The 21,391-nt window shown below is 39.8% G+C and overlaps 1 protein-coding gene across 7 annotated transcripts in view; it reads right to left on the bottom strand.

Moving 5' to 3' along the window:
• The window catches only part of IFTAP (intraflagellar transport associated protein), a 79,208-nt gene that overhangs the window by 2,098 nt on the left and 55,719 nt on the right, over positions 1–21,391 (bottom strand). For all 7 annotated transcript variants that reach the window (XM_069555154.1, XM_069555156.1, XM_069555155.1 and 4 more), the window contains 2 exons: positions 21,036–21,102; positions 9,909–10,051 (listed from right to left, as the gene is read on the bottom strand). In XM_069555154.1, coding sequence (XP_069411255.1) covers positions 9,909–10,051; positions 21,036–21,102 — 210 coding nt within the window. The remainder of the gene's footprint in view (positions 1–9,908; positions 10,052–21,035; positions 21,103–21,391) is intronic.

The raw sequence follows: 21,391 nt of genomic DNA, 5'->3' as shown, positions 1-21,391 counted from the left end.
TACCATAAAAATGCACTCAAGGATCCACATGATACTGTCACTGTCCTTAAAGGAGCAAGTGTACACGGGAATCAAATCAGTCTGCTGAGCAGCTGATCTGTCCCTTCCGGTCAGTCTCTGAAAATTAAATTTCGCATCACCAGTGGGGTAATAGGGCTAAGACCAGCTCAAGTGAAGAAACGTGTACACAATGACACAAAACGCTCATTTCCTGAACAGAAGCATCCTTACCATCTCCAGCTCTATCCGGCAGTGAGCACTGAGGCCTGCGAGCCTGGTCCTGGCAGACGACGAGGAGGAGTCCCCTCTCTGCCAGTGTCTTCTGTCCAATGGGATTCTTGCTGCCCTGTAGCCTGGTTAAAGGCCTGCCATCCACACGTCCACCAAGATTCCAGCTGCCCACTGTACTAGGACTTTGAACCCTGTCCTGAGGCCTCTAAGACCTGCCCAGACTTCACTGCTGCTGCTAAGTCACTTCAGTCGTGTCCGACTCTGTGCGACCCCAGAGACGGCAGCCCACCAGGCTCCCCTGTCCCTGGGATTCTCCAGGCAAGAGCACTGGAGTGGGTTGCCATTTCCTTCTCCAATGCATGGAAGTGAAAAGTGAAAGTGAAGTCGCTCAGTTGTATCCGACTCCTAGTGACCCCATGGACTGCAGCCTACCAGGCTCCTCTGTCCATAGGATTTTCCAGGCAAGAGTATTGGAGTGGGGTGCCATTGCCTTTTCCATCAGACTTCACTAGCCACTCTCAATAGATGCAGTCACTCTGCCTTCACCTACCTCCCTCTGAGACTGGAAAGTGGGTTCAAATACAACAAATCTCTTTGCTGAGCTAAAATCTGAGCAAGAGCATCCTTCTCGAACTCACTCACACCACATGTACAGCCCTCACTTGCCCACCTCCCTCCCCTCTACGTATTCACTCCATAAACAGCTATTGAGCGTTTAATGTGAACTGGATACTGAGAACACATAAAGATAAAGAAAACGAAGATCTGTATCCACAAGGTTTTGTTAACTTCAAGGAGAAGAGAGAAGTAAGGGAGTGATTTCCTGACCATGCTCCATGCTCCTCAACAGATGGATGCAAAAAGGGCTACACAAGCATGGAGGGCAAAGTGCTAAAATTAGCTTACTTCCAACTGAGCATGACCACTCTCCAGAAAATCCTACTCAACACCCTAGTCATGACCCACCTTGTACCAGCAACGCAGACAGAGCAAGGCTGCTGTGTTGAATTTCTAAACTCTCTTGACAAGGGCTGACTCCCACAGTCAAGTTAGTCCTTTCTCCCAGGTACGGCCCAACCCATCACCCTCTTACCACTCTCCCTTCCCAAGGGTCCCAAGATACCTTTTGGCCACAATATCCAACATTATGGAACTGGAGATATAGAAATTAATCTTTAAGTGGAAAGTTTTTATTTTCCGTAAGTTCTTTTTCATACACTTAAATTTTTCTCTATTATAGAGCACAATTTCCTTCATCAGTTATTTGGTATTAACTTAAATGATGCCAAGGAATAAGTTTTTAGCTAGCCAATAGATATACAATGCCAATGCAAGAATTATTCATTTATAATACACTTTAAAAATTAAAAATATACTTAAAAATATAAATGCCTTCACTTAGAAACTCAGTTATTAACAGCAGCTTTTATTGTTACATTAATTCCTTCAGGCAATCAGTGAAATGCTGATGTATATAATAAAAGAAAGAAATCAAGGGTGATAATAATTTCTTATCTGCAATGCCAAAATATGATACTCAAGACATTTTAAAGCTGTGTGGGTGTATCACTGTCACTCTGTACTGCAAGGTGGCCAGTACATCTCTGGATCAAAATATCAGAGGAATAGTCTCCTGCAATCATTCAGATATATTCCATTCTTTCCACGAATGTTTATTAAAATCTAGGTGCTGTGCTGGGTGCTGAGGATACAAAGCTGCAAACTTGTGTGAAACCTCAGAGAAATGATTTAGATACATATATGAACAATTATAGTAAAATGTAGTAAGTATACATGGTATAGTTAGGAGGGAATAGTAAAAGGAAGGAAAGCCTAACCCAGCCTAGGTTAGAAGGCATTGGGAAGGAATCAGGGGAGGCTTCCTGGAAGAGGTGCTATCTAAGCAGAATCTTCAAAGGTAATATTATTTAACAAGGTGAGGGAAAATGAGCTTGGGACAAAAGCAGGTCTCATGAGCAGAGGAGGCCAAGTAAGAAAGACACAGAATTTCATGTATATAGATCTACAAGCAGGTCAGTGCTGAAAATGTCAGGTAGAGAGCAGCAAGAGACGAGGATGGTGCCAGGTCACGATGGGTCTTGTATGCTGCTTTTCCCGGGGATGATGAAAAGTCGCTGAAGGATTTTTTTTTGAAAGCAAGTAGATACTTGGTCATCTATGCACTTCAAATAAATTCCTTCCTTCATTCAAATGCTAACTGAGATAAGTGCTGGGGGCACCGGTGTGGTGCAGAGAACAGGATGCCCTGCCCTCCTTGAGCGTACATCCAATTGAGTCACTTTGCAGATGGAATAAAGGGTAGGCTTGGAGTCAGGAGTGGGCTGAAGCAGTCCAGACAAGTGACAAGGAGCACAGGGCACTCAGAGCAGACGTTTGAAAATTTTAGAAAAACTGGCTAATCTGCATATGGGAAGGGACGAAGGACAAGAGTGCAGGAATGGAAGCAGGTAAAGATAAGCTCAGGATTTAACATGCTGATTCGAATGTACCTTATGGAATCCAGATAGAATTGTCAACAGGCGGTGAACACACAAACCTGGAGCTCAGCAAAAGGTCTGAAGCTACAGAGACACAGATTTGGAGACAGAAGCACAAAGGGGAGTCACCTAGCGACGAAAACGGATCCATGTGTGCAAGTGGGAAGAGCTGTGGTTTAGCATGGAACCCTGAGGAACACCAGCTCCTAAGAGGAGCATGGCAGGAAACCCCCAGAGGCAGCAGGGCAAGAACACCCGGAGAAATACACACGGGAGCGCCAGGAGTGTGAGTGTCAGGCAAGATCAGTGGTGACACCTGCAGTGGAGAGGCCCATTAAAGACAGAAAAGTGTCCACTGGCATTTGACACTAATAAAGTGCTTGGTACCTTTATTCTGACTCTGTCCAGGTAGACGATCAGCACAAGGACGTTTTGCAATGAACTGAATGAGGAACGAGGGGAAAGGAAGCAGAGACGATGAGGGGAGCTAGATCTAATGGTTTGTGAAGTCTACATGGAAAGTGAGGAAAAAGGACAATAGCTAGAGGGGTCCAAGGTAAAGGGGAGGATATTTTTCCTTAGTTTTCTTTCATTTTGTTAAGAATGGGAGTGCCGGGAGCCAGCGCGAGGAACTCTGCCCATGGCAAAGGTCATGAGGAAGGAGGCTTGGCATACGCAAAGGCGTGATCAAGCCTCAGGAAACCCCCTGTTCCCGAGCATCTAACCCCAAGACCAGAGTCTGTTTTATGCTCTCACCTACACCTCTGACTTTACGGGGGGCTCTCCCCCATAACCGTTTCTCTCGGAGAAGGAGTAAACGTGCAGCTCCAAGGCAATAAAAATTCTTGGGCGTGACAGAGTGTTTCAGCTTACGGACTCCTCTGAAGGTTATCTAGCCCACCTATATAGGTTCGTCCGGCCACATGTGATTGTTCACAGCCTCCTAATCTGAGAGGCATGAGATGTTTTAGACTTACTAAAGGCAAATTCTTTTGGGGAGTTAGAAATTATTAGTATAGTGGGTTGGTTAGGAATTATATTGGTGAAGGGTTTTTCATTTGTTGTGTCAATAACTGCTGCTAATTCCCTCCCCTGGGTGGGACAAGGATGTCTCAGGTCAAACCTCTCTGCTGACAGACTAGCTTGTGTGACAGGATTATCCATACTCCTGCCGCTATGCACATGATTGTTTACTACCTCTCAACCATCAACAGCACAGAGAGTTTTGGAGTATTTTGAGAGTCTTAATTAGCATAGGGCTTTTTCTTCTTGTTGAGTCAATGATTGCCGCCAGGCCTCCATATCCTTAGGCTCCTGGGAACATATTAATCAATGTATTTGGAATATAGCAAAGGAAATATAGTAGTTTGATGTTAGCAATACTAGACTTTTTGAGTTAATGGATTTTCTCTTTTGTAATAGATCACTGTACTTTGTTATAAATCACTGTGTCCTTGCTATGTAAAAATGTAACTTTATCATATCTTAAGACTAAATAGATCCTAAGGGGAGCATTGGTGAAAGGATTTTCATTTGTTGGGCTGATGTTTCCTGCTAAATCTCCATGTTCCCTACGCTTATAATGAATATAACTAACATATAGGAGAAATAAGTATTAACCTTTAAGCATATAGGAGAAATAAGTATTAACCTTTAAGACTAATCATGTTAACCTTGGGTTAAATACCTTTCTTGATTGTAACTCACTACACCCCCACCCTATAGGAATGTAACTTTATTTGGAGGGTGGTGCCTGGTTTAAGAAAAAACACCCTTGGAAGAAATTAGTTTTTTGGTTATCAGAAAGAAAGGATCATAAAATGTCAGCAGGTCTCACTCATGGCCAGAAGATGATGTACCTTTTTTATACATTTATGTGAAGCACCTGATTTTGATAAAGGTCAGGACTGCTGACCCCCGCGTGACTCTGTATTCATCCCTATGTGTAACAAAAGGTATATAAGCAAACCCAAAAATAAAGAAATCGGATCAGTTTCCGGAAAGACTGATTCCCCCACGTCGCTTCTTTCTTGCTCTCTGCTTTCCTGGCTGAATTCCCATCTGGAGCATGGATGCTATTCCACGTAATCCAAGTTATTCAGCCTCTTTTTCTCCACTAATCTTCCTACTACACTATCCATTTCTAATCTCTCTATATCTGTGATTAAATATGTATTTTTCCAAAGACGCCGACTCCGTCCCCACCTTCGAATCACCCTGGATCCACCGGGGCTGGACCCCGGCATGGGAGAGACTTAGATGTGTTTACATGTTGACGGGAATGAACGAATAGAAAAGAAAAAAGAGAATGACACTCACCATCTTATTATACCAGAAAGTCACTCCCAGTAGCTAGTAAAATTTTTTTTGATTATTTGCTCATTCAGTATTTACTATGTCTTCTATAGGCATAGCACTGAACTCAACACTAGTTCTGACTTTTTTGCATTTCAATTAAGGAATCTCCTTATAGAGACACACATGAGTGAATGTAGTCTTCTAAGACAAGGGGCATACATGTAATTCAAAGTGAACCCTGAAGACAATCTCTTTAACAAGTGGTGCTGGGAAAACTGGTCAACCACTTGTAAAAGAATGAAACTAGATCACTTTCTAACACCGCACATGAAAATAAACTCAAAATGGATTAAGGATCTAAATGTAAGATCAGAAACTATAAAACTCCTAGAGGAGAACATAGGCAAAACACTCTCAGACATAAATCACAGCAGGATCCTCTATGATCCACCTCCCAGAATACTGGAAATAAAAGCAAAAATAAACAAATGGGATCTAATTAAAATTAAAAGCTTCTGCACAACAAAGGAAAATATAAGCAAGGTGAAAAGACAGCCTTCTGAATGGGAGAAAATAATAGCAAATGAAGCAACTGACAAACAACTAATCTCAAAAATATACAAGCAACTTCTGCAGCTCAACTCCAGAAAAATAAACGACCCTATCAAAAAATGGGCCAAAGAGCTAAATAGACATTTCTCCAAAGAAGACATACGGATGGCTAACAAACACATGAAAAGATGCTCAACATCACTCATTATTAGAGAAATGCAAATCAAAACCACAATGAGGTACCACTTCACACCAGTCAGAATGGCTGCGATCCAAAAATCTGCAAGCAATAAATGCTGGAGAGGGTGTGGAGAAAAGGGAACCCTCCTACACTGTTGGTGGGAATGCAAACTAGTACAGCCACTATGGAGAACAGTGTGGAGATTCCTTAAAAAATTGCAAATAGAACTCCCTTATGACCCAGCAATCCCACTGCTGGGCATACACACGGAGGAAACCAGAATTGAAAGAGACACATGTACCCCAATGTTCATCGCAGCACTGTTTATAATAGCCAGGACATGGAAACAACCTAGATGTCCATCAGCAGATGAATGGATAAGAAAGCTGTGGTACATATACACAATGGAGTATTACTCAGCGGTTAAAAAGAATTCATTTGAATCAGTTCTGATGAGATGGATGAAACTGGAGCCGATTATACAGAGTGAAGTAAGCCAGAAAGAAAAACACCAATACAGTATACTAACACATATATATGGAATTTAGGAAGATGGCAATGATGACCCTGTATGCAAGACAGGGAAAGAGACACAGATGTGTATAACGGACTTTTGGACTCAGAGGGAGAGGGAGAGGGTGGGATGATTTGGGAGAATGACATTCTAACATGTATACTATCATGTGAATTGAATCGCCAGTCTATGTCTGACGCAGGATGCAGCATGCTTGGGGCTGGTGCATGGGGATGACCCAGAAAGATGTTATGGGGAGGGAGGTGGGAGGGGGGTTCATGTTTGGGAATGCATGTAAGAATTAAAGATTTTAAAATTTAAAAAATAAAAAACTAAAAAAAAAAAAAATTCAGCATTCAAAAACTAAAAAAAAAAAAAAAAAAAAAAACAAAGTGAACCCTGATGTACCCTGCAGTTTAGAAGACTTTGCTATGATCTTCAAAATGACAGCTTTCCAGCCACAGTAAAGCTGCTGTTCTATTTATGCATTTCAGCTGTTGGCTACTGTGGCACACTTTGGGAATTCTCTTCTTTCAAGTTGCGTTCATTTTCGGGTTCTAAGCTCCAAGGCTCCGAGGCTTTTAAATTGCAAACTGAACTTCTGATTTATTTCAAAGCACAGAATTTGTGCAATGGGACACCAAATCCCCTGCTACTAAATAGAAAACAACTGTGAATTAAGTTATTAACTTGTTATTTTTGCCTAAGGAGTTGAGAGAAATATATGGATTTCAGGTGTCTAATTTCAAATTTAATTGAAATTTTTTGTAGCCTTCCAGGGAATAGAGTTTGTACACTATCAGAAAACTGCTGGTTTTCTTAAAATTGTTTCTGTGACTTATTCTAAGAGGGACACTGTTACAGGAAGAATCATTTTCATTCACAGAACCACACAGGCAAATTAAAGAAAATAAAACTAATGCTCAAATCAATAATAGCAGCATTTAGCTATAGGCTGTCTTGCACAGTAATATGGTAACTAAACTGTCTTTACAGGTGAAAAACTTGAGAGTCCTATTTTGAATTGGAAAAACAGGTCATCTCCCATTAAAATATTACAAAAGTTTCTTCAATGACCTCTTCTGTACTTTGGAAAGTAGGAAAGGAACTGGTAATTTTTTATCTTCTTAATGTGAATTCTTTTTGTTCTATAAAGCTTCAGAACTTTATAGAACTTCCAAAATTCTATAAAGTTCAGAACTTCCAAAATTCATCAAAATAGAATGACCACAGCAAGAAATTATTCACAAAGGGAAAGTGGAAGGTTCTTGAAAAAGGTTTGACTGTTAAGGGGGAAATGCACATGAATAAAAGCAGTGATAAAATTAGCGAAAAAAATTAAATGGGTTCAGTTCAAGAAGTTATAGATTCTTATTAGGCAATTAAAAGGAAGTCAGGACATCCAGGATACATTTTCAACTTTTGAGACTGACATCACAGAAAGGAACCACCATCTCTAGCCCAAAATGGCCCCTTGGTAGGTCCTCACAGGACCCATGTGCTGGAATTTGGTGATTATGTTCTTTTTCTTGCACTGCGTACTTTAGAATAAGATTAATACTATTAAACCAAGGCAGAGGTGGTGCGGTACTGTGATTCTAGACAGTCCTGAAATGTTTCTCTAACAAATAGTGTCTAGAAATTAAAAGCCCACCCACAACATTACTCTGAATATTTGAAGAAATGCCAAAAATTATTCATCTGTGTCTCATCAGTACTTTGGCCACCTCATGAGAAGAGTTGACTCATTGGGAAAGACTGATGCTGGGGAGGGATTGGAGGCAGGAGGAGAAGGGGACGACCGAGGATGAGATGGCTGGATGGCATCACGGACTCGATGGACGTGAGTCTGAGTGAACTCCGGGAGATGATGATGAACAGGGAGGCCTGGCGTGCTGCGGTTCATGGGGTTGCAAAGAGTCAGACACGACTGAGCGACTGAACTATAACTGAACCGAACTGTATGTCTCATTAGTTGCCAGCACAAAAATTGTTCCTATCATTTTGATTTGAACATTTAAAAATTTTCACATTTTCTGAGAAGAAACTTATACTCGTTTTAAAGATACAATCATATACAGGCTTTTAACTAGCATTTTGCTGGCTATATGAGAGATCATAGAAATCATTCATTTTTTTAAACCCATCAGCTAAAGCCATTTTGTAACAATTTCTATAATGGCATGAGTGCCACTGAATACTGGCTGGCCCAATAATTTGTACGGTCACAACTGAAGTCAAGAACATGAACAAGTCTTTAAAAGAAGCTGATTCTTGCATAGCGATCACCTTGCAATTTTAGCTTCTTAATACTCAGAGGAAACTCCATAATTCAAAAAGACACTGAAAAGTGGCTGTCTCGACCCCATGAACGATAGCCCACCAGGCTCCTTTGTCCATGGGATTCTCCAGGCAAGAATACTGGAGTGGGTTGCCATTTCCTTCTCCAAGTAACCTATTTGGGGGTTCAATATAAGTCTGCAAGCCTCCTAGATAGACTTTTCTGGTGTCAGTGAACAAGTTCTATTAGCAAAGGGCAAAAATTGAAATGTGTGGATTACTTCTGATTGAATGACTGCTTCCATAACAGAATATCTTCAGGTGACAAGACTAGTACCTGAACGATTAAATAATCAGGAAACAGTCTAGTATTTTTATTTGGAATCAATAATAAAGAGCCCTTAACAACTTCTTGTACCGGATCCCCTTTTATGCTAGCGTAAAAAGGGTGATAAAGGTCACTACCCAGCACCATCAGTGGCCTCGGTTGGTGCGTGTCTATTAAGTAAATGAAGATATGACTCTCCATGTTGTGTATTAGGGAGAATTAACATGTGGCAGATTCCATTCTCCCATGCTGGAGAAGCACATGGCTAGATGACATTTCTCCCTGGTGATCAGATAGGAACACGGGACTAAGTGGTTGCCAACAAGAGTGAGCAGAAATGAAGAGCCTAAGTCCTCAGCCTTGGGGAAACACGCTGTCCCCATCCTCTCATTCCCTGCCTCTCCAGGTAGGACAGTGACCTGACTTGGAACATGCACACGCAGACAATGTCCTGAGGTGCAGTGGGATCCAGAGAGAAGGAACCCGGTGGGCCCCAATGACTGAAAACAGAACCACCACTTGCTCACTTTAAAGGCTCTCTGTAGACTGTTACAGGAGAGAAATAAACTTCTCTCTCCTTTCAGCCATTGAATTACTGTTCCCTATTGAACCCCTATAGGGTTCCCTACTATAGCAGCCTGGCCTTACCTTAACTAATGCAAAATGTTTATAGAGACTTGGAAGCAATAACAAAAAGAAAAGAGGCTGGTACAGACAAAAAGAGGTAAGAAATCTGTCCAACCTATCTGTGGATTAGTCCCCAGGTAGCACCATCCTGCAGCACGGCAAACATGATGACATAAAAATAGTTTCTGAGTAAAAGCATAATTGCTCTCTGTGTGTTCAAAGGGATTATACACATTAGAGAGAGATGACAGAGAGAGGGACCCAATTAAGCAACCTGAATTCCACATTTTCCCAAACCTGAGAAAACTACAGGCGCACACGGGTACGGTGGCATTTCTCTGAAAGGACCAGTTATAGCATCGAGGCAACTTCAAGAGGCCTGAATTCCCTGAAAAGTACCTCTTCCCTTCGTTTATCTGCTGCTTTCACGGTGGGCCTGGGCTTCGTTCCAGGGGTGACAGGCTGGACGGCCACAGAAGGAACGTAAGAGGGAACACTCAAGCTCACTTCCTGTTCCACTTGTCCTGGAAGCAGCAGCACGTCTGTTGAACACAAAATACATCACTCGATCCCTTCACCAAGTCCACAATTGACCTAAATCATCAAAAAGCCTATGACAGTCAAAAGAATGAGCAAATATGCTCAAGTAAAGTAGGCCCGTTTCACAACACCTGTTCTCACTGGGGAACTTGGCTCAAGGGTGTCTCCCTTCTAGAAAATAAAAGCTGCTGGTGCATTAGTTTTTCTCTGATTGTTGCTATGTTAACAATCCATCCAAAAGGTCTGGGAGAAATGTTGTCTGGGGCACAGCTTGATCATGCCTTTCAACCCAACTTCTACTTCTATAGGAAACCAAGTCCAGAAGATGCTACTTTTGTCTCATTTTGCCACATTTTCCTAAGGGGGTAAAGAGAAAGAAAATGGAGTGTTGATTTCATCCTGTAACAATATGGCAATATTTCAAAACAACATATTAAAAAACAATGATGCCAGAAGGAAGGAACTTCCACTTGCAGCAGAAAAATGAAATAATCCGTCATACTCAGAATGCATGGCCTCATTTCCAACACTTGCAAACAACAATGTGTTTTGTGTTTCCAGCTTGTTTAGCACAACAGCAAGAATTCAAAAGCCAATCCTGGTTTTCTTTCAATCCATTAGAAGTAGATGTGTTCCCTTTATTTATTTATTTATTTTTGCACATGTGGCAGAATCATGGATGCATCATGGACAAACAATGATCTTCCACAGCCCTCTCTGAAGACAGAAAAACAAACAGAAGCCCAAAAGGATTGCTCCTTGGCCTCTTTCTGCAGGACCAGAAGGGCTGCTGGAGCCAGCCAGTAACTTGCAGCTGGCGCAGGATGCTGCGGCCTGCTACTCAATGATGATCCTAATTAAGACACTAATTAAGTTCTCAGTGGAAGTGATTAATTAACAACAGGCATGCCTTGGCTGTTGCCAATGGCAGCATATATGAGGAGATAACCGAGCAGGTACTGCTATTCAAAAACGGAAACAGATTTGAAATACATCTCTCTCCACTGCAGATACCACCTGGAAGCTTAAGAATTTTGTAATCATGTCTTTTTTGATCCCTGAGTGAGGAAGATCCCCTGGAGGAGGAAACAGCAACCCACTCCAGTACTCCTGCCTGGAAAATCCCATGGACAGAGGAGCCTGGCAGGCTACAGTCCATAGGGTTGCACAGAGTCAGACACAAGTTAGAGGCTGAGCATGCACGCATGACTATGATTAGTTACTGAAATTGTAGAATGTGACCTGATTAATTAGGGGAAATGAAAACGATAATACTAGCCAGCCTTTTACATGCATTAACTCAGCTAATCCTCTCAACAACTCTATTATTGCCTGTTTTTACAGGCAAGGAGTTCTAACACCTAGAATCACTGCATTCAAGGCGCCACAGCTGCAGTCTGGCTGCAGAGCCCTGTTCTGAGCCCAAGACGTCACATCAGAAACTGATTTCTAAGAAAGCAGTTTCATCTCTTATGTTATTTAAATCTACCAGATTTGTATCTCCAAACTCAGGGCCAAGAAACATCACTATGATAAGCATGTTAACATGATTAGTCAACAGTCAGTGTGTTCACACGTTTTATAACCAGAGAAGTAACACTTTTAAATACTCAATAAGGTTGGTGGAAAGACTGGCTTTCCCTTGATGAGTCCAAAGCTAAACTCCTTCACTGGTTAGGGGCCAGCCAACAACAGAGGCAAGGAGAGTAAGGGTCAAGCCTCTTAATATGAAAACCAATATCTACCAGACCCAATGGCTGCCAGAGCAAACATCACTTCAAATGTGAAATCAAAATCAATTCTGCTTTCAGAGCTATTTAAGATCCGACTGACAACACTGTGCATCAAGAAGAACAACTCTGCCATTCCTTGGCTGAAATTCTTCACGTCCCTCATAGATTTGCAAAGAAGGTAGGGTTTTCAGCAATAATGGTTTCCTTCCTAAAAAGCCCACTGCCATGGGAACAGTTCTTTCAAAACAAGACGACTCAGTATTCACCACATTCCACATTCCTGTCATTCGTTTCTCCAGGATAAAAGGAAAACACACAAACTTGCATAGCTGGAGTCTAACATACCCAGCACCTTATGTGTAGTAAATTCAACGCATACTTGCAGAAAGGAAATGGATTTCCTGTATCTCAACTTTTAAATTGAACAGCACGTATAAGTCTACCTATCCATAGAACATTGTGAATGATACAAAATATGTAAAGTCCTTATCCTCAAAAGCTAAGTTTTTTCCCAGGGATATGATTTTTACACATAAAATCAGAGACTAGTCAACACAAAAACTGAACTGCTTTACCTCTAAATAGGACAGATTTATAAAATGGTGAAACCATTATGGACACGAACAGTCTGATAATAAGTAGGTTATAAAGAAAGCTACCTTGTCCTTTATCCATTTTATAGTCACTGATGGGTTATATATAAAATAACCATTTATATATTCATTCTCTGAGAGGGAAAATAATTGTATTCATTGATGACGAGGAATGGAATTTCTGAAGATCGCTAAAGCTTTTTAGACTGAAATCTGATCTTTAAGACACTTTTGCTGTTGTTTAGTCACTAAGCCGTGTCCACTCTTTGCAACCTATGGACTGCAGCACACCAGGCTTCCTTGTCCTTTACTATTTCCCCTTACTCAATCTAGGCTTACTGTTTCTAAAACAATTAGTTTTTTTAACTATTGATAAATACCACCATCTTGACTGATGGGCTTTGTCGAGTTAAGGCAACTCTCAAAAAGGAATCTTCATGTTGGATGGCAAGCCTGGTTGAAAGCATTTCAATCTCTTTCTCAACTACATAATAAGAATGTCCAAAGTTTATAAATTATCCGTTTCTGCCATGTGCCTCTCTATATTTAACCAATGACCAGCAAGTCAAAGGTAATACATTTAAAAGTAAGCAATCAAAAAAAAAAAAAAGGTAATCTGACACCTGATAATCTAGACAACAATAATACTTAATCTGCCTATCATATGTATAAGATCAACCAATTCAATCCTTTGTTGCCATGTAGAAATGGCCAAAATTTCCTGAAATTTTGGGCACTCCTCAAGACGAAAAAGGATACACATAAGAAATGGACTGAGGTCTCTTATGCATACGGATTCCAGCTATGATAGTTTATGTCAGAGTTTCCTGTTAAAAATTTTTGAAGATGCAAAGAGCTTTTTTTTGTGGGAGTTATATCTAACAATATTCACCATATTAGAAACTGAATTTTCAAATATTTGATTTCAAATTATTAAAATACAATCATTATTAAAATAAATACTTTTTTAAAAAGATATTTTCCAAAAGCAAAGATAATAGAAGAGAAGCATTGTTTTACATTTTCTGAATCTTTTAAGTTTTTATCTTAAGTAGAAGAAAGCCGGATTCTATCTTTGCTTCTGCATTCAATTTTTGGAATATGCTGTTTCACATGATGAAAATGAAGAAATTCTAGTCTCACACGATATATATGTTGGAAAGGGGAGGAGTACTTTAATACTCCTTTTATACAGTTGGGGATATTCTTTGATACACACTGGATCTTGACAAATGATATTGGTTTTAAAAATATTTTCAATGTGCAACATGAAACCCTTTCAGAGAAGTTTTCATGCTCTTATGTTTAAAACTCATTGGTCTGGCCTTTATCATAAATGAATTGTTCTCCTGTGCATGATTTTGTAACACCATAAATCGGTTATTTGGAAAACGGTGGTTCACTCTGTTATGCAGATCTTTCAAATGTTGACATATTTCATTATGTAATATAAAAGTCACATTAGTTAACATTACCATTTTATCAAAAAAGCCTTTAAATATTGAGAAGCTGTCAAGCTCACAGTACTGGATATAAGTTCTCCAAAAATCCAATTTTCACTTGATCCATTGCCAGCTTTATCACTGGCAATGAACACTATCAGTGGTTTGTCTTGAAAAGACAGCTTCACTTCATTCACTTTTGAGAACTACACTTTGTCAGTCATTCTTTCAAGTAAAAATGTTGATCCATGAAAGAAAAAAAAAATTAATTCAGCACACCACTCAACGGCACAAGTGTTTTCATGAAAAAGTGTGTTTCATTTTTTCCATGAAAAAATGCTCGTGTATTTCATGTACACGTGAAATACAACTGTTGTACGTCAGTATGCAGCAGAAGTGCTGTATACATACAAAACATTAAAAAGGGATCAAGATGCAATAAAATTAATAATTTTTACTACTTCCCTGGTGGCGCAGACGGTAAAGAATCTGCCTGCAATGTGGAAGACTTGGGTTAGATCCCTGGGTCAGGACGATCCTCTGGAGAAGGAAGTGGCAACCCACTCCAGTACTCTTGCCTGGAGAATTTCATGGACAGAGGAGCCTGGGGGGCTACAGTCCACGGGGTCACAAAGAATTGGACGTGATTGAGCACACACCACACAAACACCATTTCATCAAAGACATTTTCAATGGAAACTGGCATTTGTTTTAACTACAAATTCATGACAGTGAAGGTAACAGTGACGACTAATATAGCCTGGTGATTCTACCTTGAGTCACACTAAGGTACTAGTATCTTTACCCATCATTGCTTTTGCAACATTAGTGCAAACGTCAACATATTTGACCTTCAGACCTTGGGGTTTCCAAAGGAGCTCCCAGACCACATTTGATTTCTGACCCTTATCATATAGTCTGAACCTTCCAGCAAGAACACTAGAACAGCTGGGAAAATGATAAAAATTAACTAAAGGCACTGGAATGCTACCAGGGAAGCCCAAAACTTGAGGGGCTAAGATCCTGGAGAGAAGGAAAGTACTGAATGTGAGTCTAAGATTCTAAGCTGTTTTTCAACATATGGCATCTAGTGATTTGTAAGCAGAGGCTAAAAGACCAAGAAGAAGAAATAGGCTAAGAGGCTGAGAAGCTTAGCAGAACTACCAACAGATTCACAGTGCTCTGAAGACAAAAAACAGAGATCAGGACTTCCAAAAAGAAAGGGCTGTAATTTACCCTGAAGGGCTACACCCTAGAAGCAAGCGAAAACTAGAAGTAGAGCAGCCCTCACAAAGCCTGAGGTGGTGGCTCAGATGGTAAAGAATATGCCTGCAACGTAGGAGATCCAGGTTCAGTCCCTGGGTTGGGAAGATCCTCTAGAGTAGGAAATGGCACTCCAGTGTTCTTGCCCAGAGAATGCCATGAACAGAGGAGCCTGAAGGGCTACAGTCTATGGGGTCGCAGAGTCAGATATGAATTAGCGACTAACACTTTTACTTTCTTTCATAAAACCTGAATCTCAGTCACCAAATCAGCTCAATCCCATATTGGGTTAAGGTGATCTGTAACTACTCTAAATGCTAGCAGAGAATGTTAAAGTTTCTCTAAACACAGATAAAGGTAACATCATCCAGAGCCTCTGTAATATTTTATATACAGTATTCAGCACTCAAACAAAAATTACCAGGTATACAAAGACACTGGATCAAAAGGGTAAATTAATGATACACATGGACCCACGGAACATCTCAGTTATTGGAATTATGAGACAAGAACTTTAAAATAACCAATTAATACATTCCAATACATATATTACAAGATGGAGAATTTGGGCGGGGAACTGAAATTTTTAAAAATAGATACTCCAGATCTCTTGACAACTGTAACAGAAATACTGATGGCTTTAACATCATATTTGATACAAGACAAGATTACTGAATTGAAACACAGTAGAAAATATTCTAGCTGAAGAAAGAAAGGAAATAGAAAATGACGGAAATGCAGGAAAGAGCATGGGGAGATGTGGGACATGATGAAAAGGTCTGGGCACAGGTATTATTTGAAGACATAATAGCTGAGACTTTCCCAACATTTATACGAATCCACAAACCCCAAGCAGAATAAATGCAAAGTAAACAATGCCAAGGCATAATGAAATTACTGAAAAACAAAGAGAAAATCATAGAAGTAAGCAAATGAGGTAACAAACATATTGATATTACCTTCAAATGTACAACAATCAGATTGACATTTGGTTTTTCTACAGTTTTCAATAGAGGAACAATTAACACCATAACAAAACAGAATAACACCTTTAAAATGCTGAAGAAAATAATTATATATATTCTGGGTAGAATTCTCTACCCAGAAAAAATAGGAGGCCATGAAACAATAATATGTGATTGATCCAAAATAGGCAAAAAATGAGTGAAGAAAAGAATATATAACTGACAGAACAAGTGGAAAACAAAATAGTAAGATAAGAGATTTAAAGTCAAATATATCAGCAACTATATTGAACATAAATGGATCAGACACTCTAAAAGACAAAGTTGGGTGTGTGTGTGTATGTGTGTATAGATGCACATGAATTAATCATACGCCACTTTCAAGAGACACATTAACCAACACCCACTCCAAGAAAAAAATTGCAAAGTAAAAGTGGAAATATAAAAGGAGGCAGAAGACTACTACTGCCATCCAAGAAGCTGGGAACAAGCTGGGGAAGATCTGGGAAGACTGACTTATGGCTGGAGCTGGCATTTGACAGTGATAATAAATCATATCCCTCTACCTTTAAATATAGCAATAGAGGAAAATACATTCAGGAGTCAAAATAATGGGGATCAAAATATGAGCTTTATAAATAATGAAGCTGATTTTGAAAATGGAGCTTGTCTTGCAGTCACAATTGGATCTCTTGCTTATTGAGCTTTCCTCCCAAATCTAGACCTCAGACTATCCCACCTGAGAGGAAGTCCACACAGATGACACGAATCCAGCCAGGTAAAAGGAGAACCTCTTCACATCCCTGTAGCTCTTGGAGTAGGGGCTCAAGAGTGATACCTCCGGAACTGTCTAGAGCTGGTTCTCAGCTTCAATAGCATATTAGAGTCACCTGGGGAGCTTTAAAACCTGCCAGTGCCCAGGACACACACCAGGCTACTGGAAAAGGATCTTCAAAGGCAGGATGCAGGTATTGTCTTTTTTTTTTTTAAAGCTCCTCAAGTGATTCTAATGTATCTCAGGTTGAAAACCACCCGGTAAGGCAGGCCTGGGTCCCATGTAAAGTGTCTACAATAAGAAAGGTGGGGTGAGCACAGAAGAGAGGACATACACCTTCCAAACAGCACAACCCCAGAGGAAGAAGCAAAGGCCTCATCCATACACATCCAGTGTTTTCCCCTGATCTCTCCAATTAGATAAAACCTTTCTTTTTTCCTACCGGAGAAATAAACATAGGAACTGTTGAAAGGGCGTAATTATCATGCCAATTCTGTTCTCAGGAATGGAGTGGAAGCATTTATCTTTGTGGCTGACAAGGCTTTCAAACTGGAGTTTAATAGATGGATAAGTCTGCACATAAAAAATAATTGGAGGAATAGAGATAGAGGAACATTTTGAAGCTAGGATTTTTTTCCTTCTCAACGTTTTTAGTGATCTTCTAAGCAATGAAATGATGATTTTTAACAGTCTCAAGTGTAGAGTAAATGAAATGCCTAAACTATGAATTGGCAGAAATATGCCATCCTCTCCTAGCTCAGGACCTTTACATAAGCTGTTCTCATCCTGTTGCTATACTCTCCTGCCCACCCCTCACCTAGTTAATTACTCATCCTTTAGATCTCAAGCTCTCTGCTCTTTATCTGATCCACAGAAAAATTAAATTCCTCTACAATGTGCTCTCATAAGATCTAGAGCAATTCGTAATTATATATTTGTGACTATCTGGTTAATGTCCAGTTCTTCCAATAAACTATGAATTTCCATAAGGACAGGAACCAGATATGTTTTATTCTTTATTTTATTCCCAGATCCAGTCACAGTTGTTAAATATTTATTGAATAAAGGCCAGGTCATTCATAGGCTACATAAAGCTGCTCTAAGTTGCAGATAAGGAAAATTTTAAAGAAAAAAAAAAAGAGGGAGAGGGAGAGAAACTGATATCTTCATTAAAATTGTAAGCACTGGAAAGCTTGAAAATGAAAATCAAATAAGGCTGCCAATCTTCAAGCAGGAATCAGTTGCCCATTTTCATTCAGTGAAATTAATCACAACATAAGTACATACACTGGTCAAGAAACTTGTATAATACAGTATAGTTCTGAATACCAGACCTCAAAACGGTCTCTGACCTTCTGCACTCATACAGAGAACAGGCTGGGCCAACTGAGGGGTGGAAATAAAGACAATCAGAAGATTCTTTCTACTCTAAAGGGCAAACCAATTGTTGAGTCTTCTGTGATCCCAGGGACTATATAGCCTGTCAGGCTCCTCTGCCTATGGGATTTCCCAGGCAAGAATACTGGAGTGGGTTGCCATTTCCTTCTCCAGGGAATCTTCTCAACTCAAACCAAACCGGAGTTTCCAGCACTGGCAGGCAGATTCTTTTACCACTGAGCCACCAGGGAGGCCCCTATAATAATTAATACCTATTCCAAATAATAGTCTTTCTGGATATGCATGGCAGTAAGTAACCAGGGTAATTATCTTGTCTCAAAGGAGGGAAAAAAAAGTTAATTTAATGTCAAATAAACACAGGGCACCACACTTCGTGGCCAAGGTTTCCTCGGACAACTGGTCAATAGCACGGCACTGGGATGGCTTCTTGGAAAAACTGTGTCCACCTGGGCTGCTGAAACAACAAGCTAAATCCCAGGGCAGCATCAAAGGCCTGAATCTTGGAGAATATTTATGAAAATCAAGAAGGTGAACAAATAAAGTCAACGGTAGAAAAACAATAGGCAACTCACTTCCTTGTTGCCCCAGGCAAATCTGTTGTTTAAACAATAATGACAGAATCTAATCAGTAAGCCTCTCAGCTGCCAAAATTATACAAGCAACTTGCTTATTTAAAATGTCACATTTCCCATCTGATATATTTACCTTCTGCTCATATTCCTGAAGTGTAATACAAATTAGAAGTGTAATACAAATTAGACCCAAAGATAAAACCCACCTTGGCAAATAACTTGTGTGTGTGTGTGTGTGTGTGTTTTCTTTCAGATGACCCAGATTGTACATTATAAAAACGGTGAAGCTTGGTGGTCTTTTCAGTAATTGGAATAGATCACTGAAGCCTTGGTTGCTTTTTAGCCTTGACTTTTCACATTATTTTACACCTCAGAAGGTCTTGCCTAGCTCATCCAAGTCCACTGAGACTTGGTTCAGCCTCAAGAAGCTTTTATACAGAAATGAAAAACTACCTGTTCTCAAATTTCTGGAAAAATCATACTAGTGAGACGTTTTTATGCAATCTTTTAAACAAAAGAAACAGACCTAATAGTAATAAAAAATAACTTAAAAAATGTTTAAAGGAAATAATGTGAAAGTAGTGGGCAAAGTAAAGACTAATTTAAAATACTGATACAACCAAAATCAAATTCACTGGCTATGCAGGATCATGTCGGTATACAGACTTTCTAATTACTGGCAAGCAAAGTAACCATCACAGAAACGTTCCACCTGTACACTGTTGTGCCCGCCTGTGAAGCTAACTTTATGTTGCAAATGTATACATGCCAATTCCAAGTGCCAACTCCAAGTACTACCCACAGAAGAACTATATCAGAATCCCCAGGGGAAGTGGTTAATAACCAGATCACTAGGTGTCACAAAAGACCTTCTGAATTAAACTCTTTTTTGGGGACAAGACCAAGGAATCTGCTCCTTTCTCCCAAACTACCCAAAACCCAGAAACAGTGCTCCTGCTCTACAAATTTGCCTCCCTCATCAATCCTTAGCAATATCTTCCAATCCAATCAGAACCCCTAAATTGCTCTTATAAAGAAATTCAGAGCTGCCTAAGGCACGGAAGTTAAAAGAACCTCTCCCAGGAGTCTGTTGATTCCCTTAGAACCCTCATCTCCCTTAAACCAAGTAAGCAAGGGGAAAAAAATCTGCAGTTTGCTGGTTAATAGACTGCTTGAGAAACAGTCCCTTCAGTGGAGTACGGTTATGTTTGGAAGCAGAATAAAAATGTTAATTGCTTCCAATTACCAAAGCCTCTCAAATTCAGGGGGAACCAGAGAAGCCCAAGCAAAGGTTTCTATAGACAATTTACAGACAGCAGTCCACAAAGCAGCTACAGCCTGCACTTTAACTCCTGTGTGATCAGAAAGAAGCCCTCCTCCCCAACAATAATGACCACAATGGCTGTTTATGACCACCTAATGACTGTAAACAGCAAACACCAACAACCAACTCCCCTGTGGAAACTGCCCCATGGAAACATTCAACATTAATGTTGAGATATTCTTGCATATTAAATTAGGAATGAGAGTTTTCAAAACAACTCAGATTTTGAACATATTTCAAAGCTCCTTGGAGTAACAAAGGATACCTATGCTTACACAGAAATGTTAACCAGGAGAGGAAAAAGGCCTCATAAACGTCATGGACGATGTACATGTCAGCAGACAGCAGGCTCTCTCAGCCCAGCCTATGTAGAACAGCCCAGAAAAAAACATTCACAACACAGCTTTAGATTTAAGTGTTTGGCTTACATATCAATAAATATTTATAAAAGCAAAAATCTGGATTTTATTTTCTTTTGTGTTTATTTTATGACCAACTCTCATAATGTTTATGATCAACTGGTATTTTACGGAGCATTCAAAACTAATCTCAATTTATATAGCATGATGCAGAAATTCTAAGAAATAAGAGTTTGACTTAAGTGGTTCTACTTGAGACAATTATCCAAAAATCAATCATATGGTAAATGGGAGATGGGAGGAAGAAAATCTTTATTTCTTTTAAGACCAAAGACTTTACAACCTTCAACAAGCTTTGTTTGACCTTTCAGCTGAAATCTTTATTAATAAAAAAAGAGACTGCAGGACTCCAGTTTTCTGTATCTCAGGGAAAGGAGGGGTAAGAATTGCACCCCACGCCCACCCACCCAGGGGAAAGAAAAAAAAAGAAAAGCTGTCTAAAGTCTTACATGTAGTTTCTAGAAAGAGGTCAAGCAGTGTAGGAAGGAAACAAAAAACATACCCTTGCTCAGTTGAGGATTAATCTCTTCATCCAGGTCTAAATCTTCTATATCAAGGAAATTGTCTACCTAGAAAAGGATTAATATCATTTTTATGCAAATCAGACCTAGAGGAAAAAAAAATGCAGTTAAGAATCAATGAATCCATTTCTACAACACTCAAGTGAGCAACTGAATCCAATTTTCTCATTAACTTTTGAGTCCCAGCTAGAGTCCTTTGTGTTCACTGTGCTTTCCCAGAGACATCTGAAAGAAGCAGTAAATTTAGAAGCTGGCCTGGATTTTGTAGGCACCATAATAAAATCTCTAGACTGAAAGAAAAAATACAGTCTGGGGAGTTTTTGAAAAGTTTTTGTTC

This window comes from Ovis canadensis, chromosome 15, assembly GCF_042477335.2.
Source record: "Ovis canadensis isolate MfBH-ARS-UI-01 breed Bighorn chromosome 15, ARS-UI_OviCan_v2, whole genome shotgun sequence".
In the NCBI taxonomy this organism is placed as follows: domain Eukaryota; kingdom Metazoa; phylum Chordata; class Mammalia; order Artiodactyla; family Bovidae; genus Ovis; species Ovis canadensis.
Note: the sequence above shows the minus strand (reverse complement) of the source record. Positions and strands in the feature narration are given on the sequence as shown.